This window comes from Elephas maximus, chromosome 20, assembly GCF_024166365.1.
Source record: "Elephas maximus indicus isolate mEleMax1 chromosome 20, mEleMax1 primary haplotype, whole genome shotgun sequence".
Classification (NCBI taxonomy): Eukaryota; Metazoa; Chordata; class Mammalia; order Proboscidea; family Elephantidae; genus Elephas; species Elephas maximus.
The window spans coordinates 48,909,210-48,927,181 of NC_064838.1; the positions used below are offsets into that span (position 1 = coordinate 48,909,210).

Genomic DNA, 17,972 nt, shown 5'->3' on the forward strand with positions numbered 1-17,972 from the left:
CAGTAAAGGCCTGGAGAAGCGGCAGGAAATGGTCTTGGAAGGTTCTGTGATTCCACCCTAAAAAACGCTCTATAATTACAGTATCAGCTAAGATTGACCACACTCCCCACAACTCTCCAGAGTATCTCTGCTGTTAGGTGCCATTGAGTCAATTTCAACTTACAGAGACCCCACATGACATGAGAATTGCCTCATAGGGTTTTTCTCCAGGCTGTAATCTTTACGGGAGCTGATTGCTAGGCCTTTCTCCCACGAAGCTGCTGGATTGGTCTGAACCGCCAACCTTTCAGTTAGCAGCCGAACACTTAACCAGTGTGCCACCAGATAACAGTCAACATAAATCGAAATTCTCACTTTTCTCTCATCAAACTATAAGGATCAATTCAGCTCCATGCCTCTCTGTCTGACACCAGCTGCAGCACTTTTTCCTCTGACCCTAACCACTTGGGGAGTGGACAGACCTCCCAAGTTAAAGGACAGTCCTTCAGACTGCCAAGTCAACCCAAGACTTCAGTCTCTGGTTGCAAGCTTAGGAGTTCCCAGGGCTCCCCTCACTTCTGTCTTGCTGGCAACAAGTTTGAGGTTTTCTAATTACCCCTTCAGGATGTCAGCGACAAGCTTTGGGGTCCCGTGGGTTCCCTCACTTCTGACCTACTGACTACAAATTCATGGGTTCCTTCTATCCCTGAACAAGCTCAGGGGTTCCCAGTCCCCTTACTTCTGACCTGCTGGCTTCTACTACTCCCTCGGGTTCAATAATTCACTGGAAAGACTCACAGAACTCACAGAAGTGTTATACTTATTGCAGTTTTATTACAGCAAAAAGGATGCAAATGAAGAGACACATAGGCCGTGGTCTGGGTAAGTTCCCAAAGTGAAACTTCCATGTCCCAGAAAGGAATGCCCTACCTTCCCACATGCATCGATGTCTTTCACCAAGCAGGAAGCTCATGGAGATTCAGTGTTCAGAACTTAATCGTTGAGGCTTTTTGCTATGTCTTCATGAGGTGGTCACTATGAGGTGGTATCATAAAGTGGGTTCCTCTGACCATGTCATCATGATGTGGTCATTATGAGGTATCATGAGGTAGAACCCTCTGGCCTGGCCAGCTCCCCACCCAAGAGTAAACTCACCAGTGCAACCTGTTAGGGGTGGTCTGGAGATTCCTTGAAGACACTTAAACCATCAGGGAAATCCCAAGGTTTTAGAGAGTATCCCCCAGGAACTGAGGACAAAGACCATATTCTTCAGGTAAAGTTAAATTCTAAAGCCTACAATCTCAAATACAACCCTCAGTTCATACCTCTGGAGAGCAGTCCCATCATTAGTCCTCTTGCCTCTACAAGCTTCTTTCTCTAGGAGTAAAAGTGCTCTGACATTATTGGCAGGTGGGGAAGATCCCTCGGCTACAGCCATCAATTACCTACTCCAAACTCAGAAAATGCCCACACACAGCCACAGAACTGAGAGACTGTAGACAACTCTAATGCCTCCTGAGACAAGAGCTGTGGAGTCAAAAAAGAAGTGGGAGATGGACAACAGGCCTTGCCCCATCACCCTGTGCACGAAGTCGCAAATGGTCGTCAGAAGATCTGCAGATGTCTGGTGCCCTCCACCTCCCACCACTGTTAAGCAAATTCAAAGAAGGTACTATGTTCACCAGTCATATTAAAAGAGAAGCCACCGTCTCCTACGTTTGCTAGAAGCCAATACCGATGCAGCATCCCCTGAAAAAGGAATGACCCTAACCTGAGACGGGAAGAAGGCTCACACCAAGGAAGCATGCCATCGCCCAGCCCAAGGGTCAAGAAGAGTCAAGTAAAGAACTCTATCAGGAATCATGCATGCTGAGGAGGCTGCTAAGTTCTAACAGAAACAACACCTTGCTATGAAAAAATAAGGATTCAGAGAAAGCAAAAACAAGGAAAAATGAAAGAGGTGATAAAGTAAACAAGCAAAGGTCTGTAAAAAGAAACCTGAACTGACTGAGACTAGAGGAATCCCGGCGGTCACGGTCCCCAAACCTCCTGTTGGCCCAGGACAGGAACCCTTCCCGAAGACAACTCATCAGACATGGAAGGGACTGGACAGTGGGTAGGAGAGAGATGCTGATGAAGAGTGAGCTACCTGTATCAGGTGAACACTTGAGACTGTGTTGGCATCTCCTGTCTGGAGGGGAGGTAGGAGGGTAGAGAGGGTTAGAAACTGGCAAAATTGTCACGAAAGGAGAGACTGGAAGGGCTGACTCATCAGGGGGAGAGTAAGTGGGAGTAAGGAGTAAGGTGTATATAAGCTTATATGTGACAGACTGACTTGATTTGTAAACATTCACTTAAAGCTCAATAAAAATTATTAAAAAAAAAAGAGAGAGACCTGAAGATACACAACAACAAAATAAGGCTGAAGAGGAGAGGGTACACCAGAAGCGAGAGAAACAGGTCATTTTGCTGAGCTCCAGTGGTGCAGAAAGGAACCAGGAAACAACCCCTCAGGAAGAAGCTGAAAGACAAAAGAGAGAAGGAAAGAGACCTATGCAGCCAGACTTGTAGAACAGACTGGAGAAAAAGAAAAGAACTAGAAAGGCAGATTCAATGCTGATAACGGTAATGAGAAATCTGGCAGTGAGTTTGAAGAGAATGAAGTTTGTAAGAAGGAGAACAAAGAAATGCACCCAGTGGGAAACAAAAATGGCATTGACCTATGTAGTACGCTTAAGGACACAAAGTGGCTGCTAACAAGGGGGAGCTACATGGCCATCGAGCATTTCATAGGGCCACTATGGTACGTACTCCTGGGATGCACAAGAGAGAACAGTGAAACTGCCAACTGCTCAGAAAAGAACAGGTTGCTCTGGTGACAGGCAGAGACTTTCCAGAAGAGGTAACTTAAGAACAGATTGCCATGGTAACAGCAAGGGGACTTTCCAGGGGCACAGCAGATATAACTCTCGTAGAGGATTAAAGTAATGCCTACTCTTACAATCCGTTGCTGTTGAGTTGATTCCAACTCATAGTGACCCTATAGGGCAGAGTAGAACTGCCCCACAGAGTTTCCAAGAAATGCCCGTTAGATTCAAACTGCACCTCTAGGCTCATCTCTGGCGATCTCGAACCCTAGACTGCATCACCTCTGGTGAGTCTCTGCACCATCCAGACTTCCCAAACACACCAACCCATCTCAGGAAACTGACTCTCACATTGAAATTAGTACCAAGAACACGCCTCCGTGCTAGCCCGTTCCAAAGCAGGTGCTGAGTATCTGCATGGCGCAAATGGTTAAGCACTCAACTACTAACTGGAAAGTTGGTGGTTTGAACCCACCTAGAGGTGCCTTGGGAGACAGGCCTGGCAACCTTCTTCCCAAAGGTCACTGCCTTGAAGACCCTATGGAACAGTTCTAATCTGCAAACGTGGGGTGGCCACGAATCACAGTCAACTCGATGGCAACTAACAACAACAGAAAGATGTCTTGAGTGAAGCTGGTTTGCAGGCATGAAAAGCCTAAAACTACGAGAGTAACTTTGAGGTGAAAGGGTAGCAGAAAGACTGTCACAAAGCACAAGCTGAAGAAATGTCCTAAGAGGTCAATAAGTCCAGTTCTTCAACCAAAGAATGGTATAGCCCAAACTGGGTGAGAAGGCCCTGAACAATAAAAGATGGATCCTGCCCGCAAAGGACTCTGGGGAAGGTACCAGAGTACCCCATTGAGCAGTGACCTGAGCCAGGGAAAAACATACCAAACACCCAACTTCACAGTAATATCAATTGAAGTCAATTAACTAGTTTAAAAAAAAAAAAGTCATCATTGTTTAGACTCCCCAGCACATAGGCACATTGTTCTCCCTACCTATTAGCATTAGATAATGTTGTTGTTGTTGTTGTTAGGTGTTGTTGAGTCAGTTCCGACTCACAGTCACCCTGTGTATAAGAGAATGAAACACTGCCAGGTCCTGGGCCATCCTCACAATCATTGCTATATTTTAGCACATTGTTGCAGCCACTGTGTCAGTTCATCCTGTTGAGGGTCTTCCTCTTTTTTGATGACCCTCTACTTTACCCAGCATGACGTCCTTCTCCGAGGACTGGTCCCTCCTGATAACATGTCCAAAGCACATGAGATGAAGTTCCGCCATCCTCGCCTCTAAGGAACATTCTGGCTGTGCTTCCAAGACAGGTTTGTTCGTTCTTTTGGCAGTCCGTGGTATATTCAATACTCTTCGCCAATACCATAATTCAAAGGCATTCATTCTTCTTCGGTCTTCCTTATTCATTGTCCAGCTTTCGCATGCATACGAGGCAGCGTTGGATGACAGGTATATAAACACCCAGTCCTCACCATTTTGCACAGACCTCTATCTAGGTGACTCTTGGCGCTTCGCTCTCTGTCATGAGGTTTCCAGTACGGATCTCTGTAAGTTCCCTCATAAAGCCTTGTCTGATCAGCCTGGCTTTCACTGTTGCTTTTTTTGAAATCTGACCTGTGCCCCTCAGAACTCCTCTTGCTGCTCGTCTGGTGAGGTGTGACACTGGGCAATCATAAGCACGGATAAAGCTAAAAAAAAAAAAAAAAAAAAACTTCACCGGCCTTTCAGACCCTAAATAACAAACCCAGAGCACTGTGAAAAGGCGGAGGCCAGGCAGGCTCGTTCAGGTATCCCAATGCTGCAGGGCTCCGCCAAGGCCCTGGCTAGCTTTTGAAGAAGACAAAAGAAAAACTTCATTTATCAACTAGCTGAAATTACACCACAACTGTGAACACACAGGCCTGGAAGGAATCTGGTCTAGATCTTACTCTCAGGCCTCTTCCCCCAGAGCTTCATACCTTAACCCAGGAATAAAACTAACAAAATGAAGACAACGGGAAGGTCGGCACATTGTGAAAAATGCAACCAATGTCACGGAACAATCTGTACAAAAACTGCTAAGTGGGAATCTAATCTGCTATGTAAAGTTTTGCTTAAAACACAATTAAAAAAAAAAACCTGTACACAAATGTTTATAGCAACTTTATTCCTAACTGCCAAAAATTGGAAACAATGTTTTTCAATAGGCAAACCGATAAACAAACTGGTACATCCGTACCAAACCCATTGCCCGCAAGTCAAGTTCAATTCATGGCAACCCTGTAGGACAGAGGAGAACTAACCCAAAGGGTTTCCAAGGCTGTAATCTTCATGGGAGCAGACTGCCACATCTTTCTCTGACAAAGTGGCTGCTAAGTTTGAATCTCGGACCTTACAGTTACCAGCTAAGCACTTTAACTACTGAGCCACCAGGGCTCCTTGTACAGTCATACAAAACCAAAACCAAACCCACTGCCGTCAAGTCGATTCTGACTCATAGCCACCCTACAGGACAGGGGAGAACTGCCCCATAGGGTTTCCAGTGAGTGGCTGGTAGATTTGAACTGCTGACCTTTTGATTAACAGCCGAGCTCTTAACCACTGTGGCACCATGGCTCTGTACATCCATACAATGGAGTATTACTAAGTGATAAAAAGAAGTGGGTAATCAAGCCACAAAAAGACATGGAAGAAGCTTAATGTAAACTATTAAATGAAAGACGCCAGTCCAAAAAAGCTATATACTGTAATATACCCTGTGTATTTTTTTTTTTTTTTTATCACTATGACGTCCTGGAAAAGGCAAAACCGTAGAGACTGAAAAACTCAGAGGTTACTGGGGGGGCAGGGGTAGGGCAGAGGGATGAATAAGCGGAGCACAGGGGATTTTGGGGACAGTGAAACTATTCTATAAAATAGTGCACTATAGCCCAAAGAATAAGTCTCCACAAGCATATGCTGACATAGCTAAATGACTGAATAAATAAAAGGGGGAGAAGGAACAAATGTAGAGGCATCAGGAAACAAAAAACCACCATTAGAACACCACAGTAATAATTGCTGCAGGCAAGATCCATCAATGAACGCTAATTAGTGAAAGTTTTAAAAAGAAACAGGATATGTGCAAAGTCTCAGAGTATCTCTCCCCAAAGACTTACTGAGCTGGCAGACACGAGGTGATCGAGGTTAACATCACTAGTAATAAGATACACAATGGTATTCTCAACCTAAGCACAGGAAAACATCAGACAAAACCAAATTCAGGGTCATTCCAAAAATGCAATACAAGATACTTCAGAAGTGGAGAGGGCATGAAAGACAAAGACCAAGGAACTGTCTCGGATTGAAGGAGAATATGGAGACATGAAAACTAAACATAATGAGAGGTCCTAGATTGGATCCTGGAATGGGGAAAAACGGCACTAGTGAAAAACTCATGAACTGTGAATAAAATCTTCAGTTCATATTAAACCAATGTAAATATCTTAATTTGGTGATTGTTCTATGGTTAGACAAGATATTAATGTCAGTTGTGGAGCCATGAAGTGTGGATGAACCCCTGAAACTACTGCCCTGAGATAATCTTTAAACTTTAAACCAAAAATATCCCCTGAAGTTTTCTTAAAACCAAACTGTAGTTTAGCTTAACTAGTAAAGAATGTCCGCCTTGAGCATTATGCTATTTTAAGACCTATCTATGAGTCTCAATGTTGAATAGACTCAACGGCAATGGGTTTGGTTTTTTTATATGGGATCGAATTGACAACAGCCACTCAAAAAATTAGATCTGGTGGCATAGTAGTTAAGACTCGGCTGCTAACCAGAAGGTCAGCAGTTCAAATCCACCAGCCACTCCTTCGACACCCTATGGGGCAGGGTCACTATGAGTTGGAAACATCTCAAGGCAATGGGTTTTTGTTTTGTTTTGTTTTAATTTTGTCCCAGGCACTAAGGTCACAGCAGTGAATAAAGCAGACAAAAAGCCCTGCCTTGAGGGGCTTATGAGAAGACAGACAATAAAATAAATAAAATACATGGTATGTTAGATGGTGGCAGGTGCTACAGTGTAAAATAAAACAGGAAAAGGGAATAGGAAGTCCAAGATCAGGGAAGGAAAAAAAAAAAAGGTCAAAACTTCAGTCTTGTAAAAAGCATCATGATTCCCAAGCTCTTTCGGATGGTTTCTAATATAAAAATATCAAAGATGGCAAAATTCAGTAGGTTGTGTTTTCCTCTATCTATTTTTACTCTCAAGCAAGTCTCTGACATCACTGACCACGCAAGCACTAACACTTCCTGGATGCCGGGACCCACAGAAAGCCAGACGGTGGAATGGTTAGTATTTTTCATGCTTTCATCAGTGTCATTTTAAAGTACATATTGAGGTGTATCTTCAAAACAGTCCTGTATTTTTGGCTTACAGTAAGAAGGGATTTTTTTTTAACGGTATTTGTCTACCTTTCTTCGGCATTAAGATAGCACATAACCAGTTAGCAATCTCATTCTTCAGTCCCTGAATAATACTGACACAGACATACACACGCAGAGAAGAGGTGGAAGTTCCCGCAAACCGCTTATCAAATTACTGCTACAACCATTGGCTGGCCCTTCTTTGCAAAATAACAGAACATATATTAATGAGTTTTCGGTTTCCAACCGCTCACAGTTTGAAAAGGAATGTTCTTTCCTGAACCCCACTTTTAAATTAGGAGACCATTCTCTGATTTCTTAGGACTATGCAAGTCCCAACAGAGTATAATTATTTTAGATAGAACTATAACTAGAGTTTAAAAGCTGCATTTTTATAGAGCACCTCTTTCATTTTGAAGACAATCACCCTAACAAGATTTTGCTATTTTTCTGCACGAGCTTCACCTGTTCAGCATTGTAACCAACTTCAAGTAAATGCGAACTAGGGGAAATAAACTGCAAACAAAATGTTCTCTTTTAATGATACTCAAAAATTGTTCTAGTGGTATCACAATGCTAGCATCAATTTTAACCAAAATATGAATAAATGCACTCCAGTTTACAATACTTTAATTTTTTAAAAGCAACAGTGTGATCCCATTTCATAATAAACATGTGCATATACACATGTATGCGTTTCCAGAATTACGTACAAAGGAAAAAATGTCTGAAAGTCTCAGAATGAAAAGATATACCCGTACGTTTTTTTGTTTTGCTTTTAGCTTTTTTAAAATTATTTTGTTGTTGTTGAAACGATACACAGCAAAACATACACCAATGCAACAATTTCTACAGGTACAATTCAGTGACACTGATTACATTCTTTGAGTTGCGCGACCTCGCTCACCCTCCTTTTCCAATACCAAGGCTTTTTGGATTGCTGTGGCTTTTACTCTCTCTACATTCACCTGCGTTATCTAACTGTAATGAATATGCATTACTTGCATAATCGGGTGAAAGAGAAAGCACAGAGAAGCCACTTCAACAAGCCCGGGCCCACACCTGTGCGCCCCGGGAGGCTAGGGGTTCAGCGTACGCCTTCGGGGAGCCAGGAGAGTCCCGGCTGTAGGCCGGATCCCCGGCCCGACCACCCGCCCCGGGCGCAGCCACGAGGCCGGGCCGCATCCGCCGCCCTCCCGGGCAGGGCCCAGCGCCCCACCGCCCTCCCGGGACCCTGTGCCCGCACGGCCACCCCAACGGCCGCCGCGCCCCGCGGGCTGCTCACCGGATCGCCGCGGCCGCCCGCCAGCCGCCCCTTCCTCAGCGGCCACGGCCGCCAGCCCCACGCCTACCTCCGGGCCGGCCAGGGCGCGCACGCGCGTCCCCGCCGCGGGGCCTCCGTCGCCTCTCTAGGAAGCTGGGAGGCCCTCGTCTCTGGTTCTCCCTCGCCGGAGCGCGGCGACCTGGGGCCGCTGGGCTTGCCCAGGAGAGCCCTGAGGCGGCTCTGTGCCCCGATTCCCCCCGCCCCATTGGTCGCTCCCACTCAACTCGGACGTCCATTCGGGCCCCAGAGCCCTATCAGCCTGGGCCTGTTTTCCCTCATTCCTCCTCCTGTGTGGGCAGGACTGGCCTTGAGGCTTTCGCACCTCTTTCCCTTCCTCCTCCAAAGGCATCCCTACCTATCTATCCAAGGTAGGAGTCAAAATAGGAAACTGCGCGATATAGCAGGGAGGAGGGAACTGTGCAGAAGGCCACTCACTCTCTTCCGTGGCTCCCTGCAATATATGGAACCAGACAAGGCCAGACCAAGATATTCGCCCCCCTTCAGCAGCGACCTCGGTGGCGCCCTTTAATTTGTTATTAGTTGCCGTCCAGTCGATTTCGACTCAGCGACCCCACGTGACAAGAGTAGATCTGCCCCCATAGGGTTTCCTAGGGTATAATCTTTACAGACAGGAGCCCTGATGGCACAGTGGATAAGGACTTGGCTGCTAACCAAACGGTCCGAGGTTGGAACCGACCAGCTCTCCTTTGGGAGAAAGATGTGGCAGTCTGCTTCCATAAAAATTACAGCCTTGGAAACCCTATGGGGCAGTTCTACTCTGTCCTTATAGAGTTGGAATCAACTCTAGGGCAACGGGTTTAATCTTTACAGAAGCCATAGCTAGGTCTTTTCTCCCGTGAAGCTGCTGGGTGGGTATGAATCTCCAATTTTGCAGTTAGCAGTGGAGCGCTTAACGGTTGGGCTACCAGATTTCCTTCCCTTTAATCTAGAACCGGGGGGGGGGGGGGAGTCTACTTATTCATTTCCTTTATTTCAAATAACAAATTGAGGAAAATAATGAAAAATACAGGTAGTCCCAGACTTATGATGGGGTTCTGTTCCCTCCACGCAGTGGTAAGCCCTTTTTGAGTAAGTCAAATATCTTTTTTTTTTTCAGTTTTCATTATTATTGCCTTTTGTTATCAATATCTTTATAAATCTGATTTTTGAACATCTTTGAACACCTGAGAATGTAGCATCAGCAATTTAGACACTGCAATAATTGTATGTATGTCGTACAAGTTATTATTAACAATAAGATAAAAAAGACTGATGGTGATAAGTGAACTTCCTTGTAACTCCAATGCGGTAAATCCAGGACTACTTGCACTTAGTAACAAAGTAAGAAATAAACAGTAGTTTCTTAAGTACCAGAGTGTTTTCTACAGCAGGGTTCTGTACTCTGTTTATGCCACTGCACCAGGGTGCATAATTTGGGAACATTCACGTAAATGTATGTTAACTACTTGGTATTTAGTTTGTTTTGATAGCATTTCAGTCAAATTAATTTTTGACACATAGCAAATTTGGCATTCCATGAATGCCGAGGGCCCCTATCAGCCACCCGTACACCACACCCTTTAATCCTTCCTTGGAGCCAGAGCCTATGGGTGGCTGTTTGCAGTGATTCCTGCCTCTCCAGGGTGATCCCTTCCCCATCACATAGTTGTTTTTCCTGTGGGTGAGTTCGACTGATGGGTGAAAAAAGGTGCTATTCACCAACATGTGGAATTCTGGAAGAGTAGGGTGGGAGATGGAGAGTCTGCCTAAAGAAGAGCTGAAGCAACATCTGGAGACTGCCCAATCCCCGTAGGAGCAAACATCACCAATCACCAGCGCTAGAGAGCCTGGAGTGTGTGGAGCCAATGCCATGAGACCATCTGCTGCCACTGGAGGGCACACGGCAAGCTGTTGTGCCAGAAGAACAGGTACTTGTCCAGGTTGCTCTTTGGTATGGCTTCCTACTGATGAGTCTCAGCACATTGCCAACTGACCTTTCAGTAGGAGGGCTGCCCATCTGTGTCCCGAGCTTTGTTCCACCCATCTCAATCAACCCAGGCAGACAACATCCTTTTGTTTTTGTTTTTTGCCTTCATTCTCTTTTCTATTATTATTATTAGACAACCTCCTTTCTAATGTCCCAGCCACCAAGTATGGAAATAGAATGGTCCCTGAACACCAGAAGGGTAGTGATAGGATGGAAGAGAAGCAGATAGCATATGATCATAATGAGCCAGTGCCAACCTGAAGGTACCTGACAAGAGGAACATCAACATACTGAGGAGAGTTCAAAGGGATTATCTACAAAAGGTGAACAGTGTTAAGGAAACTCAACATGGGCTGGTGCAGAAATCCAGGGCTAACAATCTTTGGAGGCTATTACCTCCCCGAGAAGCAGGCTACCTGTGGCCTTTGGTTGAGGGACACAGCCAAGTCATGGCCCAGCATGGAAGAAGCTGGGGGAATAAACAGCCTGAACTTGACTCTCCTGATCTCCTGCCAACTCTGGTCACTTGCCCAGGGCTCAGAGCAGGGCTGAGAAGGATTGAGAATGAATATGGAAGGGAAACTGGAAAATATCCAGTACACACAAAAACAAAACTAAGAAATGCTGGCCAACGTCTAATTTACCCCCTAATTTCCATTTGAAAGAATGTTCTTAGGTGCCTTTTGATGCTAAGAGGGATAGAAATGAGCATTTAGAACCACCCATATCAGAGAGATGAGTTTTGTTTGAAAACAGAATTTTTCCCATCACAGAGATTCCCTGTGTTTGGGGTCTTGCTGGATGGTTCTCAACATGATCATTAGGCAGTTAATATGGATAGCACCCAGACCAGCCTCACCAGTCTCTTGCAAAGCTCCAGGAGCAGCCACTGAAGTCCTGCACAGCTTCTTGAAGCTCAGCCAACTTCTGCTAATACCTGATTTCTCTGCGTGCCACAGCAGGGAACCTGGAGCAATGAGGTATTTTTACCTCCCCCCAGTAAGAGGCCTATATTCGCAGACTTTATTTCCTGAGTGCTTTACCTCTGATCTAATTGGGGCAGTTTTCTTGGTATGAGCCCTTGGCAGTACTTCTCAAACTTTAATGCGTATATGAGTCTAAATCATGTGGGGATCTGGTTAAACTGCAGGTTCTAATTTAAGAGGTCTGGGGAGGGGCAAGGAGGGAGCTGTTAAGAAGGCCATTCATTCTTCCCTGTGGCCTCCTCCAAGGAGTGGAACCCAAGATATTTTTGCCCCCAGCAGTGGGCGTAGGTGGTGCCCTTTAATATGTTGTTATTAGGTGCTGTACAGTCAATTTCGACTCATAGCGACCCCATGTGACAGAGTCAAATGCCCCAGAGGGATTCCTAGCCTGTAATCTTTATGGAAGTGATAGCCAGAACTTCTCTCCCATGGAGTCGCTGGGTGGGTTCGAACCACCAGTCTTTCGGTTAGCAGTGAGCACTTAACTGTTGAGCCACCAAGGAAGGCTTCTTCCCCTTAATATAACCAAACCAAAAAACCAAACCCATTGCTGCCCAGTCGAATACAACTCATAGCGACGCTATAATAGAGCACCAGAAAACACAGCACTAAATACAGCACCAAAGCCTAGAGCACAGATGGGCAGCCCTCCTACTGAAAGGTCAATTGGCAAAAGGCCTACTTATTTGTTTACTTTATTTCAAACACAGTCTATTGCTAACAAACTCCCAGGTGCACCAAAGCTGCAGGTCCCATCACACATTTTGTATAGCAAAGAACTGTGAATGTAAATCAGTGATTTGTGTACTCTGCAGCCTATTCGAATCCCCCCAGGAGCTTTTTTTAAAAAAAAAAAAAAACCCAGGCCACATCCCATATCAATTAGATTTAAATCTCTGTGGGCGGAACCCAGGAATTTCTAGTTTTTTATACTCCCTGGGTGATTCCAATGTGTAGCCAATATTGAGATCCTGGAATTAGAGGGTTCTTTATTCATTGTGTTCCCTGATGCATACAAAAGGCATGGGCTAAAGGTTTTTTGTTAGTTCATTTGTTTTGGCCCTTAAGATGTATCAAGCTTTTGCCTCTCCAAAAAAGAGAGAAATTTTCCCCCTTAATTTTTTTTTCCTCTTTTTTTTTAATATAAAACCAAAAACATATTGTCGTCGAGTCAAAAAAAATGAGGGGGTAGGCTTCTGGCCTATGACCAGAGAAAAGAGACAAAAATGGTAAACTGAGAATCAGCTGTGGACCAGTGGCAAACAGCAAATTGTCCAGATGGGATTTTTCACGCTTTTCTGGCCACAAATTCTGAGCCCCTTCTTTTAGAGGAAAAATAAACCAAAAAAACCAAACCCAGTGCCCTCCAGTCGATTCGGACTCATAGCGACCCTATAGGACAGAGTAGAACTGCCCCATAGAGTTTCCAAGGAGCGCCTGGCGGATTCAAACTGCCAACCCTTTGGTTAACAGCCGTAGCACTTAACCACTACGCCACCAGGGTTTCCAAATAAAAATGAGTTTCCTCTTTAAGAAGGTTATCTGATTTTAAATGAAATTTTAAATTATTTTGTGATTTATATCAAAGAAATGTAGCAATACTTTAAACAGTACTAAAAAAAGGTCTTGGAGACAGTGGTGGTTCAACGGTAGAATTCTCACCTTCCAGGAAGGAGACACAGATTTGATTCCTGGCCACATCATGCACGCCACCACCAGTCTGTCGGTGGAGGCGTATACATTGCTAAGAAGCTGGACAAGTTTCAGCGGGGTTTCCAGACTAAGACATGGACTAGGAAGAAAGGCCTGGTGATCTTCCAAAAATCAGTCATTGAAAACCCTATGGATCACAGCGGTCCAATTCGCAAGGGATCATGGAGATGGTGTGGGACCAGGCAACTTTTGGTTCAGTTGTACATGGAGTCTCCACGAGTCGGGGCCAACTGACTCCACAGCAGCTAACAATAACAACACAAAGGACTTAAAATTAAAAATGGAAGTCAGCTGCCCCTCCCTTCCCAGCCTTCCAGTCTCCCTCTCCAGAGGGAAGTCTGTGCCTCTAGACGCAGGGGGAGAGAGATGAATGAGGAGGTGAGGAGGGAACACATGGGGAGTTTCGACTCTCTTGGTGATGGGGAGCCGGGATGGGATCTATCTATCTTTGGGTCATGCCGTAGCCATGGGGAAGAGAGACTATGGAATTTTTGTCTGTTTTTGTTCGTCGCTGTATCCTAAGCACTTAAAACAGCACCTGATACAGGACAGGTGCTCAATAAATATTTGTTGAATAAGTAAATGGATATTCTCTAAATTCCAAGCCAGGTCTTTGGGACTTTTCTCTTGTGTCACTTCTTATATTCAACTTATGTCATAGTTACCTATGTTTTTATAGATCTTATGCCCCTTGCTGGCCTGAGAGCTCCTGAAGGGCAGAGACCAAGTCTGATTTTTATCTTTATATCTCCAAGTTAAATGTTCACATCAATCACTAAATTTCAAACAGTTACACAGGTCCCTGCCAGCAGTACATACTGTCAGGGGGACAGTAGCTTTCCAATAACCCCGGGAGGTGGAAAATGTAGGTGGGCATTATATGTCCCATTGGTTGTGAAAGGGTTATAAGCAGCAAGGAGAAACCACAAAGCCTCTTTAAGATGTTGCTTAGAAATCTCATAAGCCAGATATCCAAGTTCATCACTTACAAGTTCTACCTTCCAACAAAGATTTGAACATAATTCAGACAAATTCTTTGCCAATGAATAAAACGCATTGTTATTCCTCCATTGCCCAAATTAATGTCCACATTTCTAGCAACATTCTGTAGCTGGTACCATATGTATTCCTTAACCCATGGGGTTGAGGAAATCTTTCATTCTGAACAAACCCAGATAATTGTGCTGTACATGGGTGGGAGGTGTGAAGGTGCTAGGAAAAGAACTGAATGTGTCCCATGCTCATGGCCTCCCCCATGGCCTGATTCTGGTTACCATACTTTCAGGGCCAGCAGAAAGTATAGCTTCTCCTGTATGTTCTCCTGCTAGCGTGTTAATGGATCTATGAGTATAGAGAAGCAGGTAGCTAGGGGTATAGAGAGGCAGGGAAATGTAAAAGCCATAATTGTTTTTTGGGGTGTGTTGGAGTGTAGCAAATTGGATGCTGACTTGTGGGAGGTGTGATGGGAGGACCAAGTGAATTGCTAGTAGGAAGATATTCTTGAGTCTACAGCATACACTTCATGTGTGATCATTAATCTGTGGAAACTGGGCAGAGAACGGGAAAATACAGAGTCAGAACACCTCAACTGCTCTTTCCAAGATCAGGAGACAAACTGGAGACAGTTAAAAATTAAGTGGCTGGGGTCACAGGGTCAGGGCATCTCCTTCATGAACAGGTAAGGCCACGATGCATGTTTCATGAGTGGCAAAATATGGGTGTTATTCCTGACATGAGGAGTTAAAAAAAAAAAAAAAAAAAAAACCTGTTGCAGTCAAGTTGATTCTGACTCATAGCAACCCTACAGGATAGAGTAGAGCTGCCCCATAGGGTGTCCAGGGAGCAGTTGGTAAATCTGAACTGCTGACCTTTTGGTCAGCTCCGACATGAGCAGTAGTGGGTGCTAAAGGCTAACACCCAGACCTTCAAAAGAAAGGCTGTAAAATCACAGTCTGGATGAAGCAGTGGGGTAACACTACCTGGAGGAATGACAAAGTGGGGTGTTTTTCAAATACATCCACAAATCTTTGATACTCCTCCCTTCAAGAGATGGAGCTTAATTTCCCTCTCCTCCCACCTGTTTTTAGGTAACTTGCTTCTAACAAACAGAAAAAGGAGGAAATGATGACATGTCACTTCCAAGACTAGGTCATAAAAAAGAGCAGGAGGAATGCTGGTGCTGTCCCAGAGAGGGAAGCAGGGCCTTACTGTTACCCCAATTTCACAATTTAGAGCCACCTGCTGTGAACAGCCAATTCTTGAGATGGGGTGAGGTGGGTAGCAAGAGCTTTATTATATCTTGATATGTAAGAGACAGAGGGGAATGATCTCCTCCTAGACCTTCCTCTTTGAACTGGAGGCTGGCTGGAGGTTTTATAGGAAAAGAGACATAGGTTTCAGGAACTTGTGGAATATCCGTTCTCCTGTGTGGTCACGTCTCAGACATGTTGACATTTTTCTGTCATTATCAGCCCAGGGGTTGACTGGTGCCATCCTGGTTCCTGGTCACAAGACAGGTATATTGTCCTATCTGACAAACTTAGATTGATATCACTTATTTTTCCACTGTCCTAAGGGGAACATTGGTTAATTTTTAACTTTTAGAGGAACTGAACTACACAAAAACAGCAAAATCATACTCGGAGATAGAAACAGGCTAGGGAAGGAAAAAATGGCACAGGTTCTGTTCAATATATGGCTGAGCAGTCTGTTCCATTATGACTGAAGCAGAGCCAACTGCCAACCCACAGACACCTTATAGATCCTCTGGGCAACTCTCTTTCTGACCGATGACAACCTCCGTGAAGAGCAACAGACAAACAGTTCCTTCTCAAGCATTTTTTCCAGGCCTGATCAGTCTCTTTTGGTTAAATATTCTTTTGGCAGCATTTCTCTTGGATGGGAGCGGCCAGAAATAAACACATGACTCCAGCTATAGTTTGATAAATGAGGCTGCTTGCCTTGCTACCCCACCCCCACCCCAACAGACCCAGCAGTCAACACTTCTAGAGTGGGGTACACAGCAGAGGATCATTTCAATACTGTCAGTCATTAGCAAGCGTGCACACCAGTGACATTCACTTCATGACAGAGCTGCAGGCTTTGCTTAGAGTGCTGCTTCCCCATAGACTGCTTGTCCACCCCCTCAGCCTGTTCCCCACCCTTGGTCCCCATCTTCGTGCATGTCTCCATGGAAAGCCAAATCTCCGTCAGCACCTCTAAGTTTCAAGGGTGGCTGTGGTGGTTCAGTGGTAGAATTCTTGCCTTTCATGCAAGAGATCTGGGTTCCCTTTCCAGCCGATGCTCCTCAAACACAGCTTCCGCCCCTCTGTCAGTGGAGGCTTTCATGTTGCCGTGATGATGAACAGGTTTTGGCAGAGCTTCCAGATTAAGATGGAATAGAAAGAAAGCCCTGGCAATCTACTTCTGGAAATCAGCCATTGAAAACCCTATGGATCACAATCGTCCATCCCATTGTACACAAGGTCACCATGAGTCAGGGGCCAACTTGACGACATTTAATTCTCTGATGATGATGATGAAAAGCTGAGTTCAAAGAGAGCTCTTGGCCACATTCAGCACATTTACAGGATTTCCCTTCACTGGGAACTTTGTGCTGCTCAATTAAATTGAAGCTGTAACTGAAGCTTTTTCCCTATTCCTTACTTTTCTGACCTTCCTCACCCTTGGCTTCTGTGTTTGTTGTTGTTGTTTTAATCCTTAGTTGTTCCTGGCATGAAATCTTTTGCCTCTCTGTTTACGCCCTTTTCCGAAGTCTTTTCCCATATCCTCTCTAAATTATTTTTCATTTCACAGGCTGCCCCAGTCTCAAACATCTGTTTCTGTCTGATATTAATATTGATGAATTTAACATTATATTCTAAACCAGAATCAATATCTTGTTCTGAGTTCTGGCTTCACCTTCTGCCAGGAACAGAAAATGCAAATGCACAGGGCATATAGGGAAGTAACTGGGACACTTGAGAGCATGCAAAGAGATGGGGTCAACAAAGTACAAGAAGGAAGTGAACTCTTTGATGTCAGATAAGATGTAACTAGAAAATGACAATGAAGGAAAGACAGCATAGAAACTCTTAGAGCATGAGACTGTAAGAGGAGGAAAGTCCTGTCTCTGCTTCCTGATGAGAAAGCTTAACTTGCCTACCGCTCTACTCACCCCCTTCCTATGTTCCTAATTCAGAGGGCCTGAATTAGGGAACCACATGCTGACCCAGCTAATGATAGATTACTGGGTAAATTCAGCAAAGGAGGAGACATTGCTAATTAACAGGTCGGAATCCCAGACACTACCTGGCCAACCTTATCAGTGGACAAGATAAATGTTTGTTCTTAATCTGGGATCCTCAATGCCTTCTCTCTTTTTGACTGTTCTGCTATGGGACAGGCCAGAGGGTAATACTGAAAAAACCAAACCTGTTCCCGTTGAGTCAATTCTGACTCATGGCAACCCCATGTTCTACAGAGTTGAGCTGCTCCATAGGGTTTTCTTGGCTGTAATCTCTATGGAAGCAGATTGCCAGGCCTTTCTTCCATGGTGCCATTGGGTGCCAACCTTTAGGTTAGTAGTCAAGCTTTGGCTTCAGCCTCCAGAGAGCAGTAGAAGTCCTACTTGGGTCTCTGATCTAAAGAGAATGAACATATATCCTGGTCTTCCTTTTTTCCTGGTATAATTATTAACGGCAGCCTCT

The 17,972-nt window shown here is 44.8% G+C and overlaps 2 protein-coding genes across 2 annotated transcripts in view; one reads left to right on the top strand and one right to left on the bottom strand.

The window, feature by feature from the left end:
- Positions 1-8,696, bottom strand: part of ZNF445 (zinc finger protein 445) — a 21,595-nt gene extending 12,899 nt beyond the window's left edge. Inside the window, exon 1 of the mRNA XM_049862623.1 lies at positions 8,539-8,696. The gene's annotated coding sequence lies outside the window, so the exon portion shown is untranslated. The remainder of the gene's footprint in view (positions 1-8,538) is intronic.
- Positions 8,246-17,972, top strand: part of LOC126063617 (translation initiation factor IF-2-like) — a 26,252-nt gene continuing 16,525 nt past the window's right edge. Inside the window, exons 1-2 of the mRNA XM_049862055.1 lie at positions 8,246-8,759; positions 8,923-8,945. Of these exons, the coding sequence (XP_049718012.1) occupies positions 8,246-8,759; positions 8,923-8,945 (537 nt within the window). The remainder of the gene's footprint in view (positions 8,760-8,922; positions 8,946-17,972) is intronic.